Source organism: Acanthochromis polyacanthus, chromosome 4 (assembly GCF_021347895.1).
Source record: "Acanthochromis polyacanthus isolate Apoly-LR-REF ecotype Palm Island chromosome 4, KAUST_Apoly_ChrSc, whole genome shotgun sequence".
Lineage (NCBI taxonomy): Eukaryota > Metazoa > Chordata > Actinopteri > Pomacentridae > Acanthochromis > Acanthochromis polyacanthus.
Genome location: NC_067116.1, coordinates 5,639,669 through 5,666,273, shown reverse-complemented (window position 1 = coordinate 5,666,273; position 26,605 = coordinate 5,639,669). Strand labels below are relative to the sequence as shown.

The 26,605-nt window shown below is 41.0% G+C and overlaps 1 protein-coding gene across 1 annotated transcript; it reads left to right on the top strand.

Moving 5' to 3' along the window:
- The first annotated feature begins 1,472 nt into the window (after window positions 1-1,472).
- LOC110967802 (deoxyribonuclease-2-alpha-like) lies at window positions 1,473-26,429 on the top strand. Its single transcript, XM_051947493.1, has 7 exons — window positions 1,473-1,577; window positions 23,523-23,620; window positions 23,702-23,858; window positions 24,485-24,563; window positions 24,648-24,812; window positions 24,920-25,111; window positions 25,469-26,429. The coding sequence occupies exons 1-7, from the start codon at window positions 1,473-1,475 to the stop codon at window positions 25,825-25,827; spliced, it is 1,155 nt and encodes a 384-aa protein (XP_051803453.1). The 3' UTR covers window positions 25,828-26,429.
- Window positions 26,430-26,605: the final 176 nt, after the last annotated feature.

Below are 26,605 nucleotides of genomic sequence, written 5' to 3'. Positions count from 1 at the left end.
CCCCAGACGATGACGTTAAGTAATTATCCTACTGACAGTCACAAATTGACAAACATCAACACTAGAACTCCAAACTCACCGACAAGCGTTCCAGTCTTGAGAGTGCTTAACGTAAACAACTTCAAGTTTTGCCCCCAAATCATAAACAGTAACGTCAACTACGTAAGTACAATTAACAAATAATGCACACCACAACATTATTCAGGGGCTTCCTGATGGAAAGTTCTACAAGCACGATATTGCATTTTCAGTTTATAATGCATGCAATTTCATTTATGCATTTATCTTGATATTAAGGAACATATTTTGTTTTTGAAGGACATTTACTTTTTTGCCATTTGCCCTTTGAAAATGTTTTCACTTGAAATTACTGACAGAGCCATAAGAAAATATTGCTTTTTTCATTTAATGTACAGGACATGTGATTTTTCTTTGAAGGAAGTTTGTTTTTGTCTGTGTGTCTGTTGAAAAGTTTTCACTTAAAATTACCAACAGAGCCATAAAGAAATGGATTATTTATTTAATCATTACATAATATACACTATGTTAAGTCTTGGTTCAATAGGCTATGTGCAATCATTTCAACATGTTTTAATAAACATTGAACCTGTCCGGCCCTCGGCTTGTAGCAGATTTGTTTTTTGGCCCTCTTTGACATCCCTGGGTTAAAAGGTTATATTGAAAGAAACTTGCTCTGACAACAGTGTCAGTTTGTCAAATTTCAAGTCTCTGTCAAATATCACCCCAAGATTTTTGGCCTCAGGTCTCAAAGTCATTGAACCGAAACTCAGTACATCAGTATCAGTACCCCCAAACACAGCAGATTCAGTCTGTCCTCATTTAAAAATACAATGTTGAATGACAGCCACTCTTTATTGTCCCTAATACAGCTAATTGCACTACTGAGTGTCTTACTTTCTGTTGGTTGCACTGGTAGATAAATCTGAATGTCGTCTGCCCAACAGAGGAAAGACGGATTATGTTTTGCTATAATTGAACCGAGTTGCAGCACATGAAGGGAGAACAGGGGGGTATTCCACGAAGCTGGCTTAGGTCTAAGCCTGGCTTATTTCGGTCAACTTCGCTAACTTTAGTGAGAGTTTCGTTCCACCAACAAGGCTTAGGGCTAGCCTGGCTTGGTAACCATGGTAACTCAGCCAGAGCGACAAGCCTGGTCCGGGGCAGGCTAACAGTCAAGCTTACTTTAGCTCCATGTCAGAGAAGGTTCTGACGAGCTTCAGAAAGACGCCTGTGAACCGCATGTTACACATTAAATTCATCTTGATCTGTAATCAATGATGTTCTTGTTCGGTGACATACATTGAGACCTTTTTTAAATTTTCTTATTTAAATAACGCCGGAATAACCATGAATCTAACTATATCATATTACACTACACATTTTGTCACAGTGCGCAACAGTGGCTCTACTTCCTCCGCAAACTGAGAAGAGCGAGAGCCCCGACCCCCATCATGACCACCTTCTACAGAGGCACCATTGAGAGCATCCTGACCAGCTGCTTCACCGTGTGGTACGGCGCCTGCACCGTGTCCTTCTGCAAGACCCTGCAGCGCATAGTGCGAGCATCTGAGAAGATCATTGGTGTCTCTTTCTCCTCCCTCTCCTCAATCTACAACAATTTATTTATTACTGTTATACATACATTTACAAATTTTTATTCAGTTCATAGTCAATTCTATTTTTATTCTGTTCATAGTACATATTTTCCATTCTATTTATTACTTTAGAAATTAGGCTATAACATTTTTTAGACTGTAGTTTAGTTTCTTTACTCTTGTTTTAATATTGCCTTTTGCACCGTGGGTCCAAGAGGACTGAAATGTCATCTGTGCTGTATGTCAAGCATGTACAGCATATTTGACAATAAATCTGACTTTGACTCTGAATTGGAGAACAACGACAACTTCGAGTCACAGGGATTTAAATTTTTTATTAGAGTCCCAGCTGTGAAGGAAAGAAAATGTAACATTAAAATAATGTAATTGTAAAAATGGGTTTCTTGTGTTCTTACATCTTTCTCTAGTTTCCTTATTTCCAGCTTGAGCTTCTTTATTTTGAGTTTTTTTATGGTTTGGTCAAGCTGCTGATTTTCCATTTTGAGGAGAAGGTGCCTTTTATACATGGCACGAATGTCCTGTAAACGACCGTGTATTTGAGTACTTGTCACATAGTTGATAGATCAAATTTATTGCAACTTACTTCATTTCTTGGAGGGAGTGGTTCATGTGGGATTCTGGTCACACCCTGCAGCAATGGGAATTGGTTATACATAATATAGAGAAATCAGGTACATTCATTAAAAGTAGCATTTTGTCTTACTTCTGGTAAGTCCTGAATTGATATGGTGTCCTCCTCATCATCAAAAGGCCTGGATGGACAACTGTACATTGTGGTTGTTGAATCATTTATGGAAGAAGACTTTTGAATTAGAATTTGCCTCACATACTCACAGGTGGTTCAGGAAGGCTCTCTGTGTCCTGACTGCAGGGGGCGGGGGGGGGGGGTCGACCAAGGAAATTATGTCCCCGCATACTGAAAGACAATAACCAACTGTTGGTGATACCAAACATACCACCTGCTTTGGAGGATGATTTTCTCTACATACCTTGCTTCAGTACCTCCTGGGAGCTGCAAATGGTGGGGGGGGGGATGTCCCCCCCTCTATTCCCTCCACCAGAGGCCGCCCTTTATGTGTGCTGAGCACCATCTCCTCTGCTGGGGTGAGGCTCTCTGGTGGAGGACCCCCACCTGTGGCGGTGGCCTCAGCTTTTTCTGGTAGCTGCAATTACACACAGGCTATTAGCAGCTCTGGTGCGATATTGACAAATTATACATGTTAAAATAAAGCAACTTACCACTTTGTAATATATTTTTGAATTTAATCTTGACCTGCTGCCCGGTCCTTTGTTGGATGTTTAAATTACTCCTGTTAAAATGCATCAAAACACAGACGTCAAGTCTATTTTACCCACTGCAACATATTAAATAGACAACCACTGCAGTTGTGGGTTATCCCTAATCAGTGTCAAAAACTTGCCCACTGAAAATTAAATTTTCAGACGTGTGCGTGTGTACGCTCAGACTAAGTACTTCATTTAAAGGAAAAGAAACGGTCGGCAATGCTTTGCCAGGCACCGTCTCCAGCTTTATTTATTGCAACCGTGTTGCCTTTTCTTGTGATAATCTCCCTGTAGTCCTCGTACAACTCCGTTAGAAGTTTCTGCTCCGCCGAAGAGAAAGTTTCCGCTCTGTTTTTAGACATAATGTCATCATTTCGACGATCGACACGTTGGGCTTTTTATCTCCCCCGGGCGCGCGCTCAGCCTGGCTTGGATCAGCCTGGCTTGGATCAGCCTGGCTTGAATAAGCGTCTCTGAAAAACAGCTGAGCCTCGTTTGTGGAACTACTTGCAGCTGAGATTAAAGTTGCCGCTTGTTCAAGCCACGCTTACCGGCGTAAGCCCAGCCTGTTTTAGCCAGCTTCGTGGAATACCCCCCAGAGTAGGGCCAAGAACTGAACCTTGTGGCACCCCACGAGAGACCCCACAAGATAAACTTTTTTGATCCTACAATGGGTAAAGTTCACCGTTATAGCAGCTCCAAGGAGAAAAAAATAGGATAAAGGCAGTATAGGATAAATTAGAAACACAGTGCAAAAACTTTGTTATTGTTTGATTTTTTAAGAAGACTGTTCACATGAGGATGAGGTTGAAACAGTTATGTGAGGGGAAAAGTGCAGCAGTGACAGAGGTACACCAGTTTATACAGTCTGACAGATCCTGGAATAAATGACCTGCAGAAATGCTCCTTCTTTCACTGAGGGTGTATCAGTCTGTTGCTGAAGGCGCTTCTTAAGGAGTTCACAGTCTGATGCAGAGGGTGGGAGGTTTTTCTGATGAAAGAAGACAGTTTGGTCAGAGCCCTCCTCTCTTCCACCACCTCAGTGGAGTCCAGGAAGCGATTCTATTTATCATCACCAGTCATTTAGGACAACATTGGATCATTCAGAGATCCTCACTGAACTTCTGGAGCGAGTTTGCTGCACTGAAAGTAAAGGGGCCGAAAAATATTGCACACCCCACTTTTCAGGTTTTTATTTGTTAAAAAAGTTTAAAATATCCAATAAATTTCATTTCACTTCACAATTGTGTCCCAATTGTTGTTGATTCTTGACAAAAATTTAAATTTTATATCTTTATGTTTGAAGCCTGAAATGTGGCGAAAGGTTGAAAAGTTCAAGGGGGCCGAATACTTTCACAAGGCACTGTATGTTGCTTTACTAAACGATCTAATCATGCAAACGAGGAAGTGGCTCCACAGAAATGCAGAACGGTCACAGATAATCACGTCAGGTTCCCACCCGACTCCTTCAGAATCAGCTGATTCATTTTGTGCAATAACTTGAGTATATTTAATGAAATGATACAAACTTTTACCTTCAGAGTTACAGGCCTTTGAAGTAAAAATAATAATAGCCTTATTTATATTGAATCTTTAAAGTGATTTACAGATGGGATAAAAAAGAAAAGAGAAACTGGTCCATTGAAACATGGTGAAAGATTCTCAAAGTAATTTATTACAACAACACCAGATAAAGTAATTCAACGTGCCATCCAGGTAACGGAAAGAACCAGTGGAATAACAGAAAATGGAGGAAAAACCATAAACACGAGGCTAAAAATGAGAATAATCTTCTTCTTTTCCCTTCAGGGGTCGCCACAGTGAATCAATTGCCTCCATCTAACCCTGTCTGCTGCATCCTCTTCTCTCACACCAACTACCTTCATGTCCTCTTTAACCACATCCATAAACCTCCTCTTTGGTCTTTAGGCCTCCTGCCTGGCAGTGGGAAACTCAGCATCCTTCTACCAATAGATTCACTCTCTCTCCTCTGGACATGTCTGAACCATCTCAGTCTGGCCTCTCTGACTTTATCTCCAAAGCCCCTAACATGTGCTGTCCCTCTGATGGACTCATTCCTGATCCTATCCATCCTGCTCACTCCCAAAGAGAACCTCAGCATCTTCAGTTCTGCTACCTCCAGCTCTGCCTCCTGTCTTTTCCTCAGGGACACTGTCTCCAGACCAAACAACATGGCTGGTCTCACCACAGTTTTGTAAACCTTTCCTTTCATTTTAGCTGAAACTCTTCTATCACACATCACACCTGACACTTTTCTCCAGCCGTTCCAGCCTGCCTGTACACGCTTCTTCACCTCTTTCCCACACTCTCCATTGCTCTGGACTGTTGACCCTAAGTACTTAAAATCCTCCACCTTCTTGATCTCTTCTCCCTGTAACCTCACTCTTCCACTTGGGTCCCTCTCATTCACACACAGATACTCCGTCTTGCTGCGGCTAACCTTCATTCCTCTCCTTTCCAGGGCAAACCTCCACACCTCTAGCTTCTCCTCCACCTGTTCCCTGCTCTCACTACAGATCACAATGTCATCTGCAAACATCATAGTCCATGGAGACTCCTGTCTAACCTCGTCTGTCATCCTGTCCATCACCATAGCAAACAAGAAGGGGCTCAGAGCTGATCCCTGATGTACTCCCACCTCCACCTTGAACTCCTCCGTCACACCTCACCACTGTCTTACAGTCCTCATACATGTCCTGCACCACTCTAACATACTTCTCTGCCACTCCAGACTTCCTCATACAAAACCACAGTTCCTCTCTGGGCACCCTGTCATAAGCTTTCTCCAGATCTACAAAGACACAATGCAGCTCCTTCTGACCTTCTCTGTACTTCTCTATCAACATCCTCAAAGCAAATATTGCATCTGTTGTACTCTTTCTTGGCATGAAACCATACTGCTGCTCACAGATGTTCACCTCTGCCTTTAGTCTAGAAAGTATAAAAATAAGAATTGACTAGCAGAGCCTTTAAACTGAGCAGAGACAGACTGAATATAATATTCTGAACAGTCCTGAATGAGTACAGTGATATACAGCAGCAGGAAGGTAAATTCAGTGGACTTTTAAAAGGTGGAAATATGTATTTTTCTCTCTTAATATCCCAACTTAGAAGAATAAAATGAAAATTAACAATCTCTGAGTTGTTCTTTAAATTATTTTTTGTTACACTGCATGGATTGTTTTGCTCTTTAGGAGACACTGTATTGCGCTTGAGACTAAAATGTTGAAAATAAAATGGGTTATGTTGTTTAACTAAACGATCTAATCATGTAGACAAGGAAGTGGCTCCACAGAAATGCAGAACGGTCACAGATAATCGCATCAGGTTCCCACCCGACTCCTACAGAATCAGCTGATTGATTTTGTGCAATAACTTGAGTATATTTATATTATACTATATATAATATATTTAATGAAATGACGCAAACTTTTACACTCACAATAGAGTTACAGGCCTTTGAAGTAAAAATAATAGCCTCATTTATATTGAATCTTTAAAGTGATTTACAGACGGGATAAATAAGAAAAGAGAGAAACTGGTCCGTCCAAACGTGGTGAAAGATTCTCAAAGTAATTTATTACAACACCAGATAAAGTAATACAACGTGCCATCCAGGTAAGAGAAAGAACCAGTGGAATAACAGAAAATGGAGGAAAAACCATAAGCACGAGGCTAAAAATGATAATATTAGTAAATAAGTAGCTAAAGGAAAAAAGAGAATAAAATGAACAATTAAATGAAGACATTTACCAGAATCTCAACGAGGTTCTGCACTGGGGACATTGTCAAGTGGTGGAAAGAGCATTTTGAGGAACTGAACCTGGTCAACACATCCTCTGAGGGGGAGGCAGAGCCTGAAGACTCGGGGGAATCTTTGTCCATATTTTGGCAGAAGTCGCCAAAGTAGTTAAGAAGCTCCTCGGTGGCGCCAGGTGTGGATGAAATCTACCCTGAGATGCTGAAGACTCTGGACATTGTTGGACTGTCATGGCTGACACATCTCTGCAATGTCACGTGGGCATCTGGTACGGTCCCTGTGGAGTGGTGGTTTGGACATCTGATTCAGATCCTTCTGGTGAGACTCCCTTTGGAGGTTTTTTCCAATATGTCCGCCTGGGAGGAGACCCCAGGGCAGACCCAGAACTCACTGGAGGGATTATATTCACTGTATTGCCAAAAGTATTCGCTCACCCATCCAAATAATCACAATCAGGTGTTCTAATCACTTCCATGGCCACAGGTGTATCAAATCAAGCACCTGGGCATGCAGACTGCTTTTACAAACACTAATGAAAGAATGGGTCGCCCTCAGGAGCTCAGTGAATTCCAGCGTGGAACTGTGATAGGATGCCACCTGTACAACAAATCCAGTCGTGACATTTCCTTGCTCCTAAATATTCCACTGTCAGCTGTATTATAAGAAAGTGGAAGTGTGTGGGAACGACAGCAACTCAGCCACCAAGTGGTCGACCACGTAAACTGATGGAGCGGGGTCAGAGGATGCTGGGGAGCATAGTGCCAAGAGGTGGCCAACTTTCTGCAGTTAATCGCTACAGACCTTCAAACTTCATGTGGCCTTCAGATTAGCTCAAGAACAGAGCTTCAGCAGAGAGCTTCATGGAATGGGTTTCCATGGCCGAGCAGCTGCATCCAAGCCATACATCACCAAGTGCAATGCAAAGTGTGGGATGCAGTGGTGTAAAGCACGCCGCCACTGGACTCTAGAGCAGTGGAGACGCCTTCTCTGGAGTGACCAATCACGCTTCATCTGGAAATCTGATGGACCAGTCTGGGTGCAGAAAGCAACCTCCATAAAGACATGGATGACAGAGTCTGGTGTGGATGAACTTGACTGGTGTGGTATCTGATCTGTTACATGTATTACTTAAGTTAGTAGTATATAATCTGTTTTGTTTGTTCTAGTATTGAATATGAGTTGCTTGTTATATGTAGTGTCTGCTCTGGTGTGGTTCTTTGTGAGGCATCTCTGACCACAGATGGAACCTGCATTATATTCAACCCATGCCATGGGAAAGTGTTCTCCTGTTTACAGAGCCCTGTTGGAGGTGTTTTATGAGGGTTCTTCTGTCCAAAACACTGATTTAGGGATTCTTCAGCTGTTGTAGACAAGGGGGAGTTGTTTGGGGATGCTCTCTGCTTTCCCCATATGATATCAGTAAAGAACCATTTGTTTTAACCCCTCCTATATGTTGAAAACCTGATTGCTGGTCATCGTCGAGCAAGGAGGATTCAATCGGCCGGCTCCTTCCAGGCAGGTTCTGTCTGTACTGATGCTGCGCTTTCTTTTAATAAAATACTTTTCAAGAAAGTCAGTGTCATGGACATTTCTCCTTCACCTGCACATCATGGACACCAGAGAGAGAAACGACACTGGCCTGCACAGAGTCCTGACCTCGACCCGATAGAACACCTTTGGGATGAATAAGAGTGGAGACTGAGAGCCAGGCCTTCTGGTCCAACATCAGTGTGTGACCTCACAAATGAGCTTCTGGAAGAATGGTCAAAAATTCCCATAAACACACTCCTAAACCTTGTGGACAGCCTTCCCAGAAGAGTTGAAGCTGTTGTTGTTACAGCTGGGGGGAGTTGGACAACCCAGGTGCAGACATAACTGACAGACAGTGAGGGAAAAAAAAGGGTTTCTTAATCAAAAACAAAAAAAAACACTGCTAAACAAGGCACCGGACTGAGTGAGTAGAATCAAAAGTCAAACAGTGGAAAAACAACAAAGCTGGGGAAAGTACTCACACACAGGGGAACCAAAAACTGAGGAAGCAAACATGATCCATGCAAAAAAAACAGCAGAAATCCAAAAGGGTTAAATCCACAAAGGGGCAACAAGCAGAGTAGTCCATAAACTGACATAGTCCAGAGGTTTAGGGAAAGCAGGGGAGTGGCGTCTGTGATGACGTGTGCATCCAACAATGAGCCAGAGACTGAGGGGAAAAGCAGAGCTTAAATGGCAGAGGAGGGGAGCAGGTGAGTGGAGTTGGCTGATTAACAGCAGCTGATGCTAATGCAGTAATCAGGTGGCAGAGCCAGGGGGCGAGTGACCGGGAGAGAGAGAGAGACAGGAGAGAAGGATGGCAGACAGAGGGAGACAGAAGCACACAAGCCAAAACACACACAAAGGGCAATAATGGGGAAGAGAAGGAAAAGGGGAGAAAAAGGGCAGGAGCAGGACCACAACCATATAGTTGTAGCTGCAAACTGTGGACCGACGTCATATTGAACCCTATGGATTAGGAATGAGATGTCACTTACGTTCATATGCGAGTCAAGGCAGGTGAGCGAATACTTTTGGAAATATAGTGCACTTCACCACCATTGTAAATGGAATTCTTGAAGGCAGTGACATGCACATTATACTCAGGTGCCACTATTTCATTTATTAGTGAAGAGACATAGATGTCAGTCCCCTCTTTAGCAAAAAGGCCTTTAAAGGAGAAGTTCAGCATATCAGAAGCTGTTACTGGTGATAGTTTGGACACTTTAGGGATGAGAGACCTCACCTTTAAACTCAGATCTCAAACATTTCAGCATGAGGTTATCAGAAATGCCAACCAAGGCTTCATATTATGCTGTGACTTCCACACTCCTCATGGTGTGATTTTGGACATGGGAAATGGACTGTGCCACATTGGTGATGACGTTTTGCCCCGCTCAGGAAAAGTGAACTGGCACCCACTAGCTGCACAGCACAGATAACAGGACATTCCTTCTGCATCATCACAGACCACAAACCCCTTCTGTCCCTGAGAAAGATGGCTTTGGATTGTGATCCTACAGGTCGCCAAGCCAGATGGGCTCTTGAGATTGATCCATATGACTGGACTATTGAGTACAGAGAAGGCCAAAAACATGCTAATGCTGAGTCCATGTCTCGCCGTCCTCTGCCAGCTGAGGATGCTGCCCAAGTGGTTGCAAGTGTCCAGGTGAAATGTGTTTCCACTCATGCTCAAACAGAACCAGAGCCACTCACATACACTCAAGCTACAGAGCCAGCACCCTGCTCAAAGTCTGCATCCACCGTTTCACCTGCTGTAGACTTCATATCACAAGTGCAGTCACCTCCATCAGATAAGGCAGCAACAGCTAGGGACATGTCACTTCTGAATATGGACAGACAGCGTGCCATCCAAGCACAAACAGCTGACCCTCACCTGCAAATAATCAGGAACTGGGTGTTGACTGACAGTAGACCACCATTCACACACATTAAAGCAGGTTCACCTGTAATGAGACAGTACTGGAGAGAGTTCCCTAAACTCACTGTTGTTGATGGTCTCCTGTGCCGCAAAATTAGACCCCCACCAGCTGACGCTGTTTTACAGACTGTAGTTCCCAGTAGCTTACAAAAGGACATTTTTCAGACTTTGCATGGACATTCACTGTCTGGTCACTTCAGTGCACAAAAGACACTGCAAAGTGCTCAAATCAGATGCTACTGGCCTCACATGTCACGTGACATAAATCAGTGGTGTCTTGAATGCACCGCCTGTGAAGCTAGGAGAGCACCAACACCACACCAGCAGGCCCCTATGCAGAACATTGTCACATCCAAGCCTTTTGAGAAAATTGTAGCAGACCTGACAGAACTGCCACTTACACAACGTGGTAATCGATACGTACTTGTTGTGATGGACTATATTACCAAGTACCTCAGCTTGTATGTGAAGCCTTCTTTGTAGCCAAGAAAAACAATCTGAGGCATATTAGGGGATATTTCTCTTGGTTTTGTAGCCCCTTGGTTAGTGACGTGAAAAACAAACAGCGACTCCCCCACTGGGAGCAGAGACACTCTGGCTGGGACATCCAGAGACAGACGCTCTGGTTGGGATGTCCGGAGACAGACGCTCTGGTTGGGCATCTTTTTCTCTCTGGGAAAATTTTGGAAATACACAGAGGAGATGGCCAAAGTGTGAATTTGGAATTTTCTACCAATTTTTTTTATTTAGTCGGGGAGTAGAGGGCTGCACAGTGGCCTAGTGGTTAGCACTTTCGCCTTGCAGCAAGAAGATCCCTGGTTTGAATCCCGGCCTGGGCCTGGGATCTTCCTGCATGGAGTTTGCATGTTCTCCCTGTGCATGTGTGGGTTTTCTCCGGGTACTCCAGCTTCCTCCCACAGTCCAAAAATATGCTGAGGTTAATTGGTTACTCTAAATTGTCCGTAGGTGTGAATGTGAGTGTGATTGTGTGTCTGTATATGTAGCCCTGTGACAGACTGGTGACCTGTCCAGGGTGTCCCCTGCCTTCGACCGAGTCAACTGAGATAGACTCCAGCACCCCCCATGATCCTAGTGAGGATAAAGCGGTGTATAGAGAAAGGATGGAGGGATGGATGTTTATGGTGTCCACAGTACAGAATCTAACTTTTTCCTCCTTGGACTTTCTGCAATTTCAGGTCAAGTGTGTTAATACATTATATCAAAATGTATAAATAATTGAAGAGTTTATTTGCAAAAACAGACAACTCCTTTTTATAAATTTTCAGAAAACTTATTTTTTATTGTTTACTTGAGATAATAACAATAAAAACACTAATAATTTATTTTTTCTCTATTTCGTCATGTATTTTTCTACTGAGTCAAATCCACTCAACTTCAGTTTGATTGATATTATCTCAAGTAAACAACAAACAAAAAAGTTTTCTGAAAATTTATCAAAACGGAGTTATCTGTTTTTGCAAATAAACCCTTCAATTGTAGAATCACACAGGTGAGGTTGTGCTGAAAAAAGACACCAAGCAAAGCAAGATCAACAGCTTTTAAGGTGACATATAAAGGTAAGATCAGAATTAGTCAAAAACAGACCTCAGGCCACCCAGACTGGTGAGAGTTAAGAGTCAGGCCATCTTACACTAGGAGCGGTGACACGTTTGGAGTATCTAGAAGTAAAATCAGAATAACATAAAACAGTAGCAGCAGTAGGCGGCCATCTCTGAAGGGGGAGTGTACAGTAAAACAGGAAATTCAGCATCGAGGTATAAAGGTAGCAGCTGAGATGAGCGTCAGTTTAATTTGAGGGAAGCAGCTCTGTGGATGAAGATGGCTGGATATGTGAGTAAACTTTTACATTATTAACCCTCATGTCGTCCTGCGGGTCAAAGTTGACCCGTTTCAAAGTTTGAAAATGTGGGGAAAAAAAATATTTTCACAATGAAACTTCTGATGTCCACATTTTCAGCTTTTTTATGAAATCACTGAATATTTTTTTGGTAGGAAAATAGAAATGTTAAAAATTATTCAAGAGAAAATATTAGATGTTTTACTGATATATATGTAATCACTGAAGATATTTTAAGGATTATTTTTGGAAAATTTTTACTCATTTTTTGAAAATATTTGCAAGAATTTTCTTGCCCAACCTGAGGGATTTTTATTTTACATAAAACTTTTAAGGGAAACTTTTAAGGAATTATTGGAATTTTGTTCCTGAAGTTTTTTCAAATTTTCAGAAATTTGGGGAATATTTTGCTGAATTTTTATTTTTTTTTCAGACAAGGAAACCATATGTTTTGGTGCCTGTAAATGAGGACAACAGGAGGGATTAAAACATGATTCAATTTTCAATTTTATTTATAATGCTCCAATCACAGTCAAATGGTCTCAAGACGCTTTACATAGAACCCATATGAACCCCCAGATCAGCCCTAAGGCGACAGTGGCAAGAAAAACAGCTTTTAACCGAGAAAAAAACCTTGAGCAGAACCCGTTTCTTTATGTGGGGGAACCATCTGCTGCTGGAAGGAGGGCTGAGAGGGACTGAAGAGGTAGAGAGGGTGAGATAGAGGGTGAGGGATGGGAGAAGAGGGGAGTGAGGAACATGGAACATAGAACACACACATAGCTGCAAATAATAAGAACTGACTAGCAGAGTCTTTAAACTGAGCACAGAGACAGACTGAATAAAATATTCTGAACAGTCCTGAATGAGTACAGTGATATACAGCAGCAGGAAGATAAATTCAGTGGACTTTTAAAAGGTGGAAATATGTATTTTTCTCTCTTTAAAGTCCAGGCAATTTCCGCCCGAAATTTCTACTGAGATTTACAGAAAGTAAATTGAATGCTGTTCTTGAACTGTTTGGAGTACATGCATGGTTGGGGTCTCATTTGAAAGCTGACAACCTGAATTTTCACCCAGTGCAGTCAGAATTACTCTAGGTGCTACTGGTACAGAGTATTTCATGTTGGCACACACTGAATTAGGATGAATTTTTTTCTCGCCTACATTTTTCCCCTAATAAAACACCTGAAAATCAGTGTGGCAGCACTGTAAGAGCTTGAAAACACAATATTGCAAAAGCCTGGGGTCTTACATAGTTCAGGTCAAAATTTCAGAGCAATACTACAAGAAATGAGTGTTTCACACATGTATTTGTACTGATATGCTCCGCCCCTGTCAATGTTGGATACAATCTTTATACACTGTGCACACTCTCCACAGAATGGTATAACTTAATTTTCACATCATTTTCACATTATTTTCACTCCAAAAACTCATAAAGAACTCAAAAAATCACTTCAGATAGGCTTCAGTGTCGATCACACACACAGATTGAGAGGAATACAGAGAAACAGCAGGTGGACCCCGGAGCTCACGAATGAAATATCATATAAACCCGCTGGCAGAGGCGGGATTTATATTCAAGCCATTCAGCAAGCTCATTGGCTACCAGGCCTGTCAATCTAACGTTTCCTCCGACGTGATTTGCTGAGAAATAAGTCAATCAAGTGATGTAATCCATATCTGTCAGACTCGGCCAGGGTTGGCTGTTCCGCCGTAGTAGGCGGAAACGAGTCACCTGATTGGTTGAAGTTCGGTTTGAAACGGAGGAGAAGCCTCCAGTATCCATTTTGAATCGCGAACAAAGGGAATAGGACCGTGTATGATAAAGTTATAATAGAAAGATGCAGTGAATATGAAACGCACAGCGCCACAACGCGCCGCGTGCACGCGCACGGAGCCGATCGTTTTCTGGATTTTTTACTTATTTCGAGACATGTTTTGGCCAAAGTATTATACTGGATTGTTTCCTCTGGATGGCTAAGCTTGGGTTCTGGCCTGTTTTTGTGGATTATCTTCTTTTATGACCAGAAACGAGCGTCCAAACTGCGTCGACAGGTGAGCTGTGCACGTTTACGTGACTTGTTGTTTGTTGGACAAATGTGTTTATATTACCCGCTGTGGTAATCACATCTGAAAGTGGTTTATACCGGCGGATTCATGAGAATCGCAGCTTTCTATGTGTGTATAGTGTTTGTATAATCGTGTTTGCAGTGTCCTTCTATTTTAAAAAAAGCGTATACCGATATAAAAACGGCCCGCCCGCGGGCCGGCGTACTTTAACGGGTTTTAATATCCCAACTTAGAGGTATAACGTGTTCTAAAATGAAAATTAACAATCTCTGAGTTTTTAAAATGACTTTTTGTTACACTGCATGGATTGTTTTGCTCTTTACGAGACATTTCATTACGTTTGACGCTAAAATGTTGAAAATAAAATGGGTTATGTTGCTTTACTAAACGATCTAATCATGCAGACGAGGAAGTGGCTCCACAGAAATGCAGAACGGTCACAGATAATCGCATCAGGTTCCCACCTGACTCCTTCAGAATCAGCTGATTCATTTTGTGCAATAACTTGAGTATATTTAATGAAATGATGCAAACTTTTACACTCACAATAGAGTTACAGGCCTTTAAAGTAAAAAATAATAATAACCCCATATATATTGAATCTTTAAAGTGATTTACAGATGGGATAAAAAAGAAAGGAGAGAAACTGGTCCGTCCAAACACGGTGAAAGATTCTCAAAGTAATTTATTACAACACCAGATAAAGTGATACAACGTGCCATCCAGGTAAGAGAAAGAACCAGTGGAATAACAGAAAATGGAGGAAAACCCATAAGCACGAGGCTAAAAATGATAATAATATTAGTAAATAAGTAGATAAAGGTTAAAAGAGAATAAAATGAACAATTGGATGATAAAAACAGACAATAAAAACAAACCACAAATAGAAATAGAAAGTACACAAGGAGTCCAAATTTCATGCTTTCTAATTTACACTATTTTTCCATCATTTCTGAAGTAATCTTTTCCCAGAGGGGAAATTTGTCCAATTTGTACATCACACTCTAAAATACACAGAAAACCATGACTATGCCGATAAAATAAAATAAAAATAATAAAAGCATCATTGGTTATAGCCAAAAGAAATTAGCTTTTACATCTGTTGCATTGACTGTATCTGTGGAAGAAACTTAAACTCACCAAACAGGAAATGACTGGATCTTTTTTACGGTTCTGAGAGATTTCTAAGGTTACTACCTACCTTCACAATTAAATCAGATCAAAAGACCGAAAGAAGAATGTCAAAAGACTATTTCATTAAAGAGGCAACATTGAACCCTCTAAGTTTCTCTAACCTTCGATCGCTGGCGAGTCTTTCCACAAACAACCTCGCTTGTTGTCGATTATACATGCAGTATAATGACCGAATTTGGGCCCTTAGCGAAATGTTATTTGGAGCCCCCCCCAGACAAACACACACACACACACACACACACACACACACACACACACACACACACACACACACACACACACACACACACACACACACACACACACACACACACACACACACACAATTCCTCTCCCCGTCCCAATATGTACAAAAATGACTGTATAACAACATGCCAATTAACTTGACAACCATTATTAATAATAGAAAATGTACTTCAAGTATAGATACTATAGTTTGAGTCAAATAAAATAAATACTTCAACCTGAAATAGATAAATATCAAATAAAAAACTTCAACCTGAAATAAATAAATATTAAATTAAAAACTTCAACCTAAAATAAATATTAAATTAAAAACTTCAACCTAAAATAAATATTAAATTAAAAACTTCAACCTAAAATAAATATAAAATAAAAACAAACTTCAACCTGAAATAGATAAATATCAAATAAAAAACTTCAACCTGAAATAAATACAAAATAAAAACAAACTTCAACCTGAAATAGATAAATATCAAATAAAAAACTTCAACCTGAAATAAATAAATATTAAATTCAAAACTTCAACCTAAAATAAATATTAAATAAAAACAAACTTCAACCTGAAATAAATATCAAATAAAAAACTTCAACCTGAAATAAACATTAAATAAAAAAACTTCAAACTGAAATAAATAAATAAACAAATCTGAATAACAAATAGCCATCAACAAATAGCACAACTAAACAGGCACGTGTGCCTTTTACACATGCACACGTCTGCTTTTTTTCAATGCAAAGTCATCAATGAGGTCATCATATGACAACTGCTGTGCCATTTCTGAGTTAATGCCTATGATAGCCAAGCCACTGAAGCGTTCTTGTGTCATCGATGAGCGGAGGTATGTTTTGATGAGCTTGAGTTTTGAAAAGCTTTGCTCAGCAGAAGTAACTGTAACCAGGAGAGTTATTGCTATGCAGAAGGCAATCCAGAGATTTGGATACAGTTCCTCTAAATTATTTTCATGGAGAAAAGACAACATTTCCAGAGCAGTTGTTTGTGGTGGCAGCTCCGGGAAGTTCATGATCTCCTGGGCCATCTCTGCGCCATCAATATCAGACTCCCCCGCTGCAGTCAGTGTCTTCTCTATCTCATTGCAGCGTTTCTGCAAGGTGTCCTTTATGGAGCCATAATGCTGACAGTAAGTTTTGGCATTGAAAAATGTTGAATTGAAAACGAAAATACAAACATTGAACTTTCAATCTTACTGGCAGTGTTTTCACGTGAGGGGCGGGGGCTAGGGGGGCGGGGCTTATAGTGCGAGAACGTGCTTCTTGTTTTTGAGGAAAGGAGACAGGAGCAGATTGCCCTGTGCTGGCTAACGCCATTTTCGTTTGACCAAGCATGGATCAGAGTTCACCTGGACCTGGGACTTCGAGAACGCCAGTAAGTCTGTTTCTCTTTGTATGTATTAGTATATAATATTTTTCCACACAGAACCTTGTGGCGTTAAAACCACTTTAGGCTTCATATTATGCTAATTTAGCAAACGTGCTAACGTTCTCTAAGCTAGCTAATCAAGGATTTAGCCTGCAGAATCAAGGATTTTTACCTGCATTTTTTTCTGGAGGGGCTAAGTTGTGGCGAAATAATATTTAAGTTATTAACCCGTTGCGCTTCAGTTGCGCTTCAGTGTTCCGCCCGCGGTGCACTTTGAGATCTGCATAAGCAATTTGCTAAATGTCTGAAACTGCAAACGCGATTATACAAACACTATACACCGATGGAAAGCTTAGATTCTCATGAATCCGCCGGTATAAACCACTTTCAGATGTGATTACCACAGCGGGTAATTTAAACACATTTGTCCGACAAACAACGAATATCCATCCATCCGTTCTCTGTACACGGCTTCAACGTACACAGCGCGACTCACATTTCCGGGTTCATGATTACACACAGATGAAAATATTCCAAAAAAAACGGCCATAATCCAACCTTGGACATCCAGACGAAACAAGCCAGTAAACTATTTTGTCCAAAACATGTCTTGAAGACGGTATATGACCCAAGAATAGGTTATTTTCGAGGAAATGCACCTCGTGATGCGCGTCCAATATTCCCTGTATTTCTCATCATATTTTTATTTACAAATAGAATATTAGCGATTTTTTTTTTTTGTACTGAAAATGGCTGGAATTGACTGCATCTTAAAGGGGTTATTTAATAAATAATATTGAATGATAATATTAATATTTAAGTTGATGAAGAATCCCTCCTGTAAGTGGAAATGTGTCTCTAGAAACGAGTCAAAGCCCTTTTACATTAGCTAGCTTAGAGAACGTTAGCACGTTTGCTAAATTAGCATAATATGAAGCCTAAAGTGGTTTTAACGCCACAAGGTTCTGTGTGGAAAAATATTATATACTAATACGTACAAAGAGAAACAGACTTACTGGTGTTTTCGAAGTCCCAGGGCCGGGATTGGGAGTCAAATTCGGCTCGGGACTTTTTGGACCAGACCAGCCCACCTGTGCAATCGACTCGAATCCCCCCCCCCCCCCCCCCCCCCCAGCTCATAGAGTTGATTACAATTCAGACCATAAAAAATCCTTTTTCAAACATTTTACCTGTGAAACACACATTAAGACCATCGAGAAAAAAGCTATAATATGCAGATGGAAGAATATGAATCACATTTGAATATTTTGGCAGCTTAACAAATAAAAATAATAATATATATATATATTTTTGCCTTTTTATTGTGATAATCGCAGTGAAGAGGGACAGGAGATAGGGAGAAAAGTAGGGGGATGACATGCAACAAAGGGCCGCAGGCAGGAATCGAACCCAGGCCGCTGCGTTGCATTCTAGCCCCTATACATGGGTCGCCTGCTTAACCCTATAAGCTATACGGGCGTCGGGTGCCCAATAATCAGAATTATTTAAGAAATACCAGCGTACCGGCCCACATGTGGACCGGCCCTTCGGTCAAACGACCGAATGACATAATGTTCAATCCGCCCCTGAGGTGAACTCTGATCCATGCTTGGTCAAACGAAAATGGCGTTAGCCAGCACAGGGCAATCTGCTCCTGTCCCCTTTCCTCAAAACCAAGAAGCGTGTTCTTGCGCTATAAGCCCCGCCCCCTTAGCCCCCGCCCCTCACGTGAAAACACTGCCAGTAAGATTGAAAGTTCAATGTATTTTCGCTTTGAATTCAACATTTTTCAATGCCAAAACTTACTGTCAGCATTATGGCTCCATAGTCCTTGGGCATCTCTTTATGCTGGCTGAAGTCAAGCAGCACACCAAATTCCTCCTTAACCTGACTAAATGTCTCAAATCTGTCTTGCAGTGATGTGACAGCAGAGTCCACAACGAGCCTGTCCTCATTGAAAAATACGACCACATAGGTCATCTGTACATGCCCGTATTACGACTGAGTGTTATGTTTTGAAGCTAAGTGACCTCTTGCGGTTGAGTAAATATCGACACTCCTGAAACATCACCATGAACAACTTTGACCAAACACTAAAACTAACCCTAACCCTAACCCTAACCTTAACCCCGTCTTGTGAAAGTGAGGGAAAAGCCGTTTCCCGAATTAAATTCCGTAATGCGTTCCTGGCGCCCAAAGGGGTGCTAATGTAAATACGCTCTCATGGGTTGTATTCAGATGCACCGTGCATACGACCTGTGCGGTCGTATGAGTTTGAGGACTTGTTGCCACAACAGTCTTGAAAAATGTGACTTCAAGCTTTTTCAGAGCATCACTCATGGGCTCATCTGCAGCCTCATAGGCAAACTGCCTTTTAGTACTCCTCAGCCTCTTCACTCTAAGTTCTGGCTCTGTGTTAAGGGTCTCACAGAGTTCCTTGGCAGATGTCTGGGCATTTGCAAACCCAGACAGTCTGTACACGGAAAGAGAAGTTTTTGCACTTACAATAAGTTTGACAGCAATGTCAAGTTGCATTGAACTTGACTGAAGCAGCTGGTTCACCTGGTTTATGGTGGTCAGAATGTCAAACCACACAACTGAGCAGATCAAAAACGTATAGGAAGCCACTTCTTCTGCCAGAGCCTGAGCCTCTACTTTAGCAGCTGGGTCACTCACAGTTTCCCTAACCTCAAGGAGAGCATCCTGGATTTCTTTGGCTTGATGTCTGACAGCTGTGATATTCTGAATTCTGCTCTCCCATCTAACATCACTCCAGGACTTCAGTGTCACATTGACATGCTTAGTCAAGATGTTCCATCGCTGTGTGGCTCCTGAAAAAAATGTAAACAGCTTCTGCACATAGCTGAAATAACCCACAGCATCCTTGGAGGACTTTGCTGAATCTGCTATTACAAGATTCATGGTATGTGCACCACAAGGGACAAACAGGGCTCTTGGTTTTTTTTTTTAGCAGTCTTGCTTGTACACCTTGGGTCTTCCCTTTCATGTTAGCCCCGTTGTCATAGGCCTGTCCTCTGGAATTTTCAAATGGAATCTGCAGCTTTTCAAGTCTATCCAGGATGACATTTGATAGGTTAAGGCCAATAGTTTCCTCAACAACCACATATCCTAAGAAGTATTCTTTAACTTCTGGCTTGGGTTTCAATGACACACTGAGCAGTACAACTGACATCTGTTCCTTGTGACTTGCATCTGGGGTGCAGTCAAGGATAACTGAATAGTATTTTGCCTCTTGCACATAGGAGACAATGGTTTGCTGGACTCTGTCAGCAATTATCTGTATCAGTTCATTTTGTATTCTCTGGCCAAGATAGTGAGTGCGGGTGCTCTCATCTTTTATTCTGGCCAGGTGATTTTCCATCACTGAATCAAACTTTGCTAAGAGCTCAACTTCATTCAAGAAGTTGCCATTATTTGGCTCATAAAGGTGTTCTGAAGAGCCCCTGAAAGCAAGATTTCTTGAGGCAAGTGACAGTGTAATACCAATAAGGCATGTGAGGACATTTCGCTACCTGTTCCTCTCTGCCTCTAGTAAAGTTAGTTCCTGATGGTCAATTGTCTGGCCCTTCCTCAGATGAAGCTTAAGTTCCTTCCATTTAAGCATTGACTTTGTGTGTTCTTGGTTGTTGTCATGACTCTTGAGAGCAGCATTAATATTAGACCAATCACTGAGGCCCTTGGTAGTCAGTTTTATGTCTTGAGCACTAACAAGTTTGCAAGCAAAACAAAACACAGAGCCGTTGTGCTTTGAATACACCAGCCAACTTCTTGTTAACTTGTCTCCATTTGCAAGTGACCAGTAGAACAGGCTACTAAACTTCTTCCATCTATCTTAGGGAAAGGGAAATTTGACACAACCTTAAAAGGCCCTCGCTGCACAAATTCAACCCATTCAGCATCTGATAAGTTTACTGGCCAAAGAGCAGGATCAACTGGTTGTGCACTTGGAGTAGCACCTGTACGTGTAAAGATGCTGCTTGATGGCCCTGGTGATGTGCTGGGTGCTGCTGCATCTGCAGAGATGTTGCTGCTGCTTGATGGCCCTGGTGATGTGCTGATAAATTTCAGCATTGATCCTGTTATGGTAAGAAATTGAGACAAATCCATACAAGCAGATTAGGATATGTTTTGGTCTGAATGATAATCTACATAATGAAATTAATGTAAATATTAGCCTCTAAAAGATTCAAAAGCAATTAATGTGAATCATACAAAAAAAACAACAACTACTACTACTACTAATAATAATAATAATAATCACGATATAAAATACTGCTGTTACTACTATCTATTATTAAAGACTATAATACAAATACTACCACTACTACTATTAGTACTGGCTTGGTAGTTTTACTGCTACTTCTACTAATATTAAACAAAAACTACTCATATTGCTATCTATCTATCCATCTATCTATCTATTATTATTATTATTGTCGTATTGTTATTATGCGCAGACTACAGTCCAAAAAGAACATAATTCAGGATCCCTCTGTCATCAGTTACACCCTCATTTCAGTGTTTCTCTCTGTCCCCTCAAAAATTGACTGTGAATTAAATTAACCAACGAGGTGACATACACATAGGTGAAAGTAAGCTGGAACGGTCCGGAACTGCGTTCCAGCAAAAGATCTGGTGGCAGAACGCAGTTCCCGGAAAAGATCCGGTGGCGGTACGCCGCTCTTCCACCGGTATCTATGGGTATGCCCATAGACGTATAATTATAATAGATTAATAATTATTATATATGTCTATGGGTACGCCGCCCAGCTGCCTGCTATCAACCGGAGTTCACTCAGCAGTACGTGAGTGCGCATGCATGTCTACTTCCGTAACACAGCGATTGTTATGGCCAGTAGCAGCCAATAGCAAATCGGTGCGCTTGATTTATTGGACTGGGACATTTTCCACTAGTCAATAGACGTCAATAAGCGCCGCTTGCGCCGGGACAGGGCGAGCAATAAATTACACCTGAAATTCCACACGTTCTTGTGATTGGCTGAAAAACTTTCAACAGGGTTTACAACGGTTGGCATCGACGGACATAGTGTTGCCAACTTAGTGACTTTCTCGCTAAATCTAGCGACTTTCCAAAGCGTCCTAGTGACTTTTTTTTGTCAAAAGCGACTAGCGACAAATCTAGCGACTTTTTCTGCCGTTTTGGAGACTGACAGGAAAACTGGGATCATTCTGCAGTTACTGTCCTCAACAAGCAGCAGGTGCTGCTGTGAGCTTCTCCCCGTCCCAAAGCACGGGCTGTCAGTCCAGTAACCCCACAGCAGTCCCAGTGTCTGATTAGGGGACACATCCCTCCGCGGCCAGACGACAGATGATGTCACTACAGATCCCACCCAGACTTAAGGAGCGGGATATAGATGAAAATGTTTCTTCACTGTCATGCTACAATAAACCACAGCATTTAGCCTCTAGTACAAAAACATATTTTGGGTGTTTTATATTCACTTTTTGGTCTCTTCCACAACGTTATTCCTCTCTCCTACAACATTGATTACAAATACATGCAAACTGGGAAATATGCAAATTAGGAGATGACGTCGTTTAGCGACTTTTAGGACAGCCAATAGCGACTTTCCTTACTGAGGAGTTGGCAACACTACGGACATAATGGTAATAGTTCCGGCAAGAATTTAAAACTACTTTCACCCCTGGACATTTATCTCCTTATTAATAGTCAAAAACATCTTAACAGCATAAACTGATATAAAACTATAACCAATATATATATTGGCTAAATTTTATAGCTTATATACGACCATCAACAACTGGTCTTTTCTTTTATCACTCTTTTTCAACAGAGGTGATGCATAGGGCGTTAACAAGGCATTCGGTTAATGTTAATTAGCACCGCTGGAGGAAAAAAAAAATTCTCCAGTCTACACAGAGACTGATGTTTTATTTCAACAACATACCCACCTTCAAGAGAAGCATGAGTTTCCTCGTGTTTTGCCTTTTTTTTCTCTTGGTCGCTCCGGATTCATAATTTCTTTTCGGCATGTTGAAATCTCGCCCTCTGCTCTGCAGCGAGAACCTGCCTGCACGCACACCCATCATCTGATTGGTCAGATGTTGAATGCTGACAATCATTGCAGATTACAGGTGGTGTCTTTTTCTCCTCCGCCTCACAATATAGCGCATATGCACAATGGATGCGCATGGATGCGCTACCGTGCGCAAATGTGTCCCCTTGCGCAAAACGGGCCCCCCCCTTGGAAGATGAGGCCCTGCACGTGTTCTGCATGTAGGGAGGGGCGGCCCTGTATACACTGCCAGTCCGAAAAGAAGTCACACACTCTTATATTGCATTGGACCTTTAGCTCTGAGAATGACGCTCATTCACTGTGGCATCGTTTCAATAAGCCTCTGCAATTTCACAGCGTTTATTTCTGGCCAGAGTTGGATTCATTTTCTACCAAGATCTTGTATCGTTGACACATAAACAACCCTTGAAAGTTTACCCAGAATGCATTTTTAAAAGCTTTCTCTGGTGAATTATCAGAAAACATGTGGCATAATGTGGCATTATGAATGAATGAATCCTGGTTTTGTGATTGTTTCAGAAGGCAGCAGTGAGATTCCTCCTCAGCGTTTGGATCTTTATTCCAGGGTGTGATTCAGATGTGACATGCAGGAATGACAACGGAGCACCGGTGGACTGGTGGGTGGAAATTTGGCAATTTATATTTTTACCATTTCTCAGTTTTACGTGAATATATTAATCTCTTTGTTACATCATTAGGTACATCATATACAAGTATCCGCGTATGATTGGAGGCGGTTTGAGGTATTTGTACATGGATGACAGCACCAATGGATGGATACTCAGCACCAAGAAAATCAGTAAAGGAGCTCTGCTGAAGACTCTGGCACCTCTTCTTGACTTCTACGTCTCAAAGGTGATTTTTTTTAAATGAAATAATTATTAAATTAATTTACAATAGTTTTGGTGCCCAAGGTTCTGGGATATTGCAGTTTTTTGGATTGATTTTAAAAGTTTCTTTTTTTTACAGTGTATTCTTTCCTTATTTGTAAGTGATGTATTGAAAAGAAGTACTGTATGTCTCTTTAGCATTGTTAAATCTGCTGTCAGAGTTCTATGTGCTTTGTTTGTGCAGACCACAGATTTTGGATACCTGCTGTATAATGATCAAACTCCATGCTCTGAATAGGACAAGTTGTAAAAACAGTGCATCATATTCTATTATCTTCTTGTAAAATGACTTTTACATGCATGAAAGCCAAAGAGCTGATTGATATCCTGATGCACATAACGGCTTTGTTTACATTTTTGCTGGAGTTCCAACTTAAGACAAAAATCTACTTGTGTTGATCTGTAGGAATGGAACTCTGATGTAAGTCGAGGACCTCCTGTCTGAAAGTTTTTTGTACTTTTGTTACATTTTCTTTTTTACAGTGTATTCTTTTCATTTTTTTAAGTGATGTATTTAAAAGAAATATTGTATGTCTCTTTAGCATTGTTAAATCTGCTGTCAGAGTTCTTCGTGCTTTGTTTCTTGTGCAGACCACAGATTTCGGATACCTGCTCTACAACGACCAGCCTCCAGGTCATGATGCTTCCTCATCATATGGCCACAGTAAAGGTAGATGATCTTTTATTTGATTGCATTTAAAGTCAGAAAAATCCAAATGTGTCAAACCTGTTTTCATTTTTTTACTTCCTAAAGGGGTTGTGATGCTGGACAAAACTGGAAAAACTGGAGTTTGGCTTTCTCACAGCACACCAAGATTTCCGACATATCGCAACAGAAACTTCTGGCCAAACAACGGGAATGATAATGCTCAAACATTTCTGTGTGTGACCTTCCCTTATGATAGCTTCGGAGAAATTGGTAGGTTAACTCCTTGTTTTCCTAAATATAATTGGCCAGAACTGAGTAGTAGATTAGTATCATGATAACAGAACTTAAAGTGAAATAACTTCCCTCTGACCTTACAGGAGAGCAGCTAAAGTACATCCATGTCTATCCCTTTGACCACTACATTCCAACTGACTTTCCTAAGGAGCTGGGATGTCTCACAAAGCAAGGCTGCTACCGGAATAAAAAACCCTGGTATAGAATGAAGACACTGACTTCTAAAGCAAACCGTAAATTCTACAGTTTTGCAAAAAATAAGCTTTTTGGGAAAGGTGAGTGTTTGCAGTTAGAACAAACATTTCAGGATTGAAAAAAGAAGTTTGAAATACAGAGTGTTTTTGTTTTTTTGACGTGTTTGAAATGCATGCTAAAAAAATGTGAAACTAAAATGCTTTTCAGTAGAAAAATATGGAGTTTTGAATTCTCCTATCACATTCAAATACTGAGGTCCTACAGGGGCATTTATGATGTGACTACTTGATTAATTTAAATACTAACAATTGAAACACTATAAAATATTTATTAACAAATTATATGTAATTATTTAATGTACAACTTTAAGTGACTATTCTTTTTATTTTTACTTTTAACAGTCCTGTGTTTCTATTTTGGTTTCCACATTCTTGTAGATCTTTACTCTGGTCTCATTTTGAAAAAAGTGAAGAAGAATCTGTATGTGAGGAGCTGGGGAAAGAGGGGTCGGACTAAGCTTCTGGCCTCCAACTGTGAAGACCCTCATCGTCATCTGTACAATGTGAAGAGAGTGGAGCTCCCGCACGGGGCGCCCTTCATCGACACTGTTGATCATTCCAAGTGGTGTGTGACTGAACGTGGTGCTTTTACCTGCATCGCTGATTTGAACAGGATGGAGAGCCAGAAGAAAAGAGGTGGTGGAGCAATATGCACCACAAACCATGTAGTTGGGAGGGCTTTTCGTGCACTGATCAGAAAATCCGAACCGTGTCCGCGTAAGAAGCCAAGGGGGTGACGCTGAGCAGTAAAAGAACGACCAAACTCAGCTAGCGTTAGCTTTCTGACGTTAGCAGGTCTGGAGTTCAGTACAGGATGTGGGTATTAAAACTTAATATATTTTTCCAACTAGTGGCTCAATTTTTTCATAAATTTCACTTTCAAGTTTTTGCTCGAGTTTTTTTCGTTCTATACCAAAAATGAGAAAACTGATTCACTTTCTAAAATTTTTTTCCCCCACTCTCCATTAATATTAAAAATCACATAGTCAATAAAAATGGATTTTTCATTAGGTCAAGTATTTGTTTATCAGTTTTACTTCATGAAGTGAAATAAAATGAGAGGTAACTAATGTTAAACTGTCACAATAAAAGTGAAGAGTGTTGGAGCTGTACTGTTAGCAGAACGGTCACTTTGTGAATTTGTGGCCCCTGATGCAGGAGCCTGGTGGGTGCTGGTTCTGAGTACAGGAGTGGGTGAATATTCCTCCAATGTCAAGATGACAGTTTGGGACAAATTTATTTTTGGTTGAAACAGGATGGAGGCGGTTGTGGGTGACCCCTATGATATAATTTCTGATGAAGTTTTCTTTGTTTTTTCTTTAAGAAGCTTTTTTTGCTGCTAAGTTTGCTTTTCATCCTACCAGGAGGATTGGGATTTCTGTTCTGTTTGCAATAAAAATGATTTCCACTAAAGTCTGGACTTCTTCATGCATAATCTTTTTTAATCAAGATGACTTCTGAATGATGACATTTCCTGACCGCTCTAAGTAAAGTTTGTAAATCTCTTCAGTCAAT

Bases quoted from the DNA above. Each gene is read 5' to 3' on its own strand.
- LOC110967802 (XM_051947493.1), top strand. From the start codon at position 1,473: ATGACCACCTTCTACAGAGGCACCATTGAGAGCATCCTGACCAGCTGC. The intron at 23,859-24,484 runs GTGATTTTTTTT...TTTCTTGTGCAG, and splicing joins TTGACTTCTACGTCTCAAAG to ACCACAGATTTCGGATACCT. The intron at 24,564-24,647 runs GTAGATGATCTT...TACTTCCTAAAG, and splicing joins ATCATATGGCCACAGTAAAG to GGGTTGTGATGCTGGACAAA.